Source organism: Borostomias antarcticus (assembly GCF_949987555.1).
Source record: "Borostomias antarcticus genome assembly, contig: scaffold_304, whole genome shotgun sequence".
Lineage (NCBI taxonomy): Eukaryota > Metazoa > Chordata > Actinopteri > Stomiiformes > Stomiidae > Borostomias > Borostomias antarcticus.
The window spans coordinates 73,448-76,739 of record NW_028176356.1 but is presented as its reverse complement, the minus strand read 5'-3'; the positions used below and the strand labels follow the sequence as shown (position 1 = coordinate 76,739).

At 53.0% G+C, this 3,292-nt stretch overlaps 1 protein-coding gene across 1 annotated transcript in view; it reads right to left on the bottom strand.

The window, feature by feature from the left end:
- Nucleotides 1–1,462: 1,462 nt before the first annotated feature.
- Nucleotides 1,463–3,292, bottom strand: part of LOC311328589 (gamma-aminobutyric acid type B receptor subunit 2-like) — a gene marked incomplete at both ends in the record, with an annotated part of 63,312 nt that continues 61,482 nt past the window's right edge. Inside the window, one exon of the mRNA XM_084462536.1 lies at nt 1,463–1,585. Coding sequence (XP_084318662.1) covers nt 1,463–1,585 — 123 coding nt within the window. The remainder of the gene's footprint in view (nt 1,586–3,292) is intronic.

Sequence of the window (3,292 nt, the reverse complement as noted above, 5' to 3'; positions counted from 1 at the left end):
TATGAAGTATGAACCTATGTATGAAGTATGAGTGTGAACCTATGTATGAAGTATGAACCTATGTATGAAGTATGAACTTATGTATGAAGTATGAGTGTGAACCTATGTATGAAGTATGAGTGTGAACCTATGTATGAAGTATGAACCTATGTATGAAGTATGAACCTATGTATGAAGTATGCCGAACGGACAAGCGAGGAAATGCTCTGTAAGGAATTCTCAAAAGACAGACTGCATCTCTGCTCAACACTGGGAGAGAGTCAGCCGTCCCTTACCTCTCTCTCTCCCTCCCTCCATCCATCCATCCCTCCCTCCATCCATCTTTTCATCATTTCTCCCCCCAGGAGCAAAAGCAACAACAACTAAACAAAAATAAACACTCACGCTGGGTTAAGACCTCACGCAGGATATCAAAGCCTCCTCGGGAAAAAAATGGCCAGTTAGGCAACCAGGCTTTCATCCAAGCCCACCAGTGCCTCTGCTGATTGGACGAGGTCACTGGCCCACCCCTCCACGTCCAATGGCGTTGCCAGTTTTGAGGTATAGGCGGCCAATTGGAAACCCTGGCGGGTGGCATGAGAGTTCTGCGGCCTACAGTCTGGAGGACTTGAAAGGGAGCCTCATTAAGATATCAACTTAGCTGTGTGGGCCGCCTTCAAAGGACCGCACTTTAAAATCTGGTTCAGACCATTAATAGGGGTTTGTTGGCACTGTTGGATTAGTTTGTGTACTTTCAGAAATCATTTAATTTCCTCAGTGTGGCTTATTCTTACCGAATGAACATGGAGACATTCTAGAAAATTCGGAAAATCTTGCACTTTGTGTTTCAATCCAATTGCATGACCCACCAAACGTTGTCACATTGTTACAGACAAAGAAACACATCGACTCAATGAAGAAAGAAACGTTAGGCAAGCAACATTTATCAGTCCCAGTCTCTTATAGCCAGTCAAAGACCTCAGTAGCCAATCCTGGCAAGGCCTAGGCACTCCTCAACCAATCATCTTAGGGCTACATTGTTCTCAACCAATCGCGGCCAGCCCTTGACAAGCTGGAGACGCCTCCCCCTAACCCAGCAGCGGGTGCAGAGCGACGCCAGGCGCCGCTCTTTCCAACAGGCCGTGCCAACTCTCCCGCGGGCGCGAGGAGGGACGCAGGAGGTGGGTGGCCGCTCATGTCCTGACCCAAAAATAACAACAACAACAACAAAACACCGCCTCCACCGCCCTCGGCGGACATCTTGGCTCCTCGCTTTCCAAAAAAAACCCCCCGCCGTGCCGCGAGCGGAGAAACCGTGTCACCGGGACTTCGTCACAAACACACAAAACCTCTGTCAGGACTGAGAGTCACGAGGACGAGGACGACCGGCGGCCCGGCTAACTAAGCCTGTACGTTCGGACCGATATATCCCCTGGAGCGGTCGGGTCAGGCGGCCCGGTCTAGCTGCTGGTAAAACACTGACCTCCAGACTGTACTCCTCCACTGTCCTCTTGAGCGGGTCCACGATCTGCCAGCAGATGAGGATGCACAGGTCGATGAGCAGCATGCCCCCCACGATGATCAGCAGCTTCTGGTCCTTGATGATCTGGGGGGAGGAGGAGAGAGAGACGGGGGTGAGAGAGGGGTAAGAGAGACGGGGGTGAGGATGAAGGAGACGGTGGGCACACAGAGATATCTGGGAGATCTAAACCGTGCGAGCGTGAGACGTACACGTAGGGCGCGTTAAGTAGCTTAGCAGCTCGGTTGCGCTCGGTGAGAAGAATCCACTTAACGCGTTGCTCGGTTACGCTCAGACTGATCTGCTCAGAGCACAAGTGAGCAGTTTTGAACTACGATCGGTCTGAGACAAACCACGTTATAGTCATCATCATCATCATCATCATCATCACCTGAGACAAAAACAACGAGGTCGGATGCCGAAAGGAGGCTCGTTACACATGATTGACAACAGGTGAAAAGTTCTCGTCTCCTAGCAACTCAGCGCTCAGTTGGAGCAGAACGTTAATGGTTTTGAAAATCGCTCAGCGCTCACATTGAGCATTACGATGCAAGCGCTCAGCTACTGTACTTTACGCGCCCCTAGTTAGCGCGCGTCAGCTCTCAGAGAGCGGCTGTTAGAAGCGTCGTCTCTCGGCCCGACCGCAGGAAAACCAGCGAGCCAGACGGCGTCGCTCCGGCGCCGCGACCCGGCCGCCGTCGACCCCGCCCGCCGAGGGGGGTCCGTCGCCAACGAGCGCCGCTCGCCAAAGGCCGCGCCCCCTCTTTTGTAGGGTGAACTTCAGAGGGATGAAAGGATCATCCCTCGTGTCTGATCCCCGTTTAGAACGCCGCTTGACCCGCCCGTCAAAGGAAAGGTCAGGCTGATGCAAACGGGCGCCGCGCGGGGAGAAATGGCGTGGACGCGAGCGCGCTCTCCCTCCGTCGATCAGACACGTCGGCGTTTTTGATGTTGGGGTCGTTTGATGTCTCCGAGGTCGGACACACGCTGGCGAGAGGGGGGGTGGTCCCTCGGTGGCATCGGGGCCGGATGGACCAAGAACAAGGGGGAGGGACTTACACAGGTCTACAAACGCCCCCTACAAAACCCTACGATTACGGACACGGTCGTCCTGAAAGGGTTCTGAAAAAACGAAGAGCGCCGGGCTCAAGGTTGTCTTTGCTATGAAATCAAATGGCTTCTAATGAATGAATGAGCGTGGGCACATTTCAGAAATAGTAGCCTATGGGTGGATGAATGAACGAGGGATCTAACGATCCCATCCCATCAACATTATAGTCTCCTGTCACGTTCGTGGTCATTATGTCTAACAGTGCCGCTGTTTCCAACGGTACTTTATATACAGTATGGCCGCCGCCGTGCTGCCTGAGAGGCAGAGAGCCAGAGAGACAGAGAGACAGAGGGCCAGAGAGACAGAGAGACAGAGAGACAGGGAGACAGAGAGACAGAGAGACAGAGAGCCAGAGAGACAGAGGGCAAGAGAGACAGAGAGACAGAGAGACAGGGAGACAGAGAGACAGAGAGACAGAGAGACAGAGAGCCAGAGAGACAGAGGGCAAGAGAGACAGAGAGACAGAGAGACAGAGGGACAGAGAGAGACAGAGAGGCAGAGGGCCAGAGAGACAGAGAGCCAGAGAGGCAGAGAGACAGAGACACAGAGAGACAGAGAGACAGAGAGACAGAGAGATAGAGAGACAGAGACACAGAGAGACAGAGACACAGAGGGACAGAGAGACAGAGACACAGAGAGACAGAGAGACAGAGAGATAGAGAGACAGAGACCTAGAGAGACAG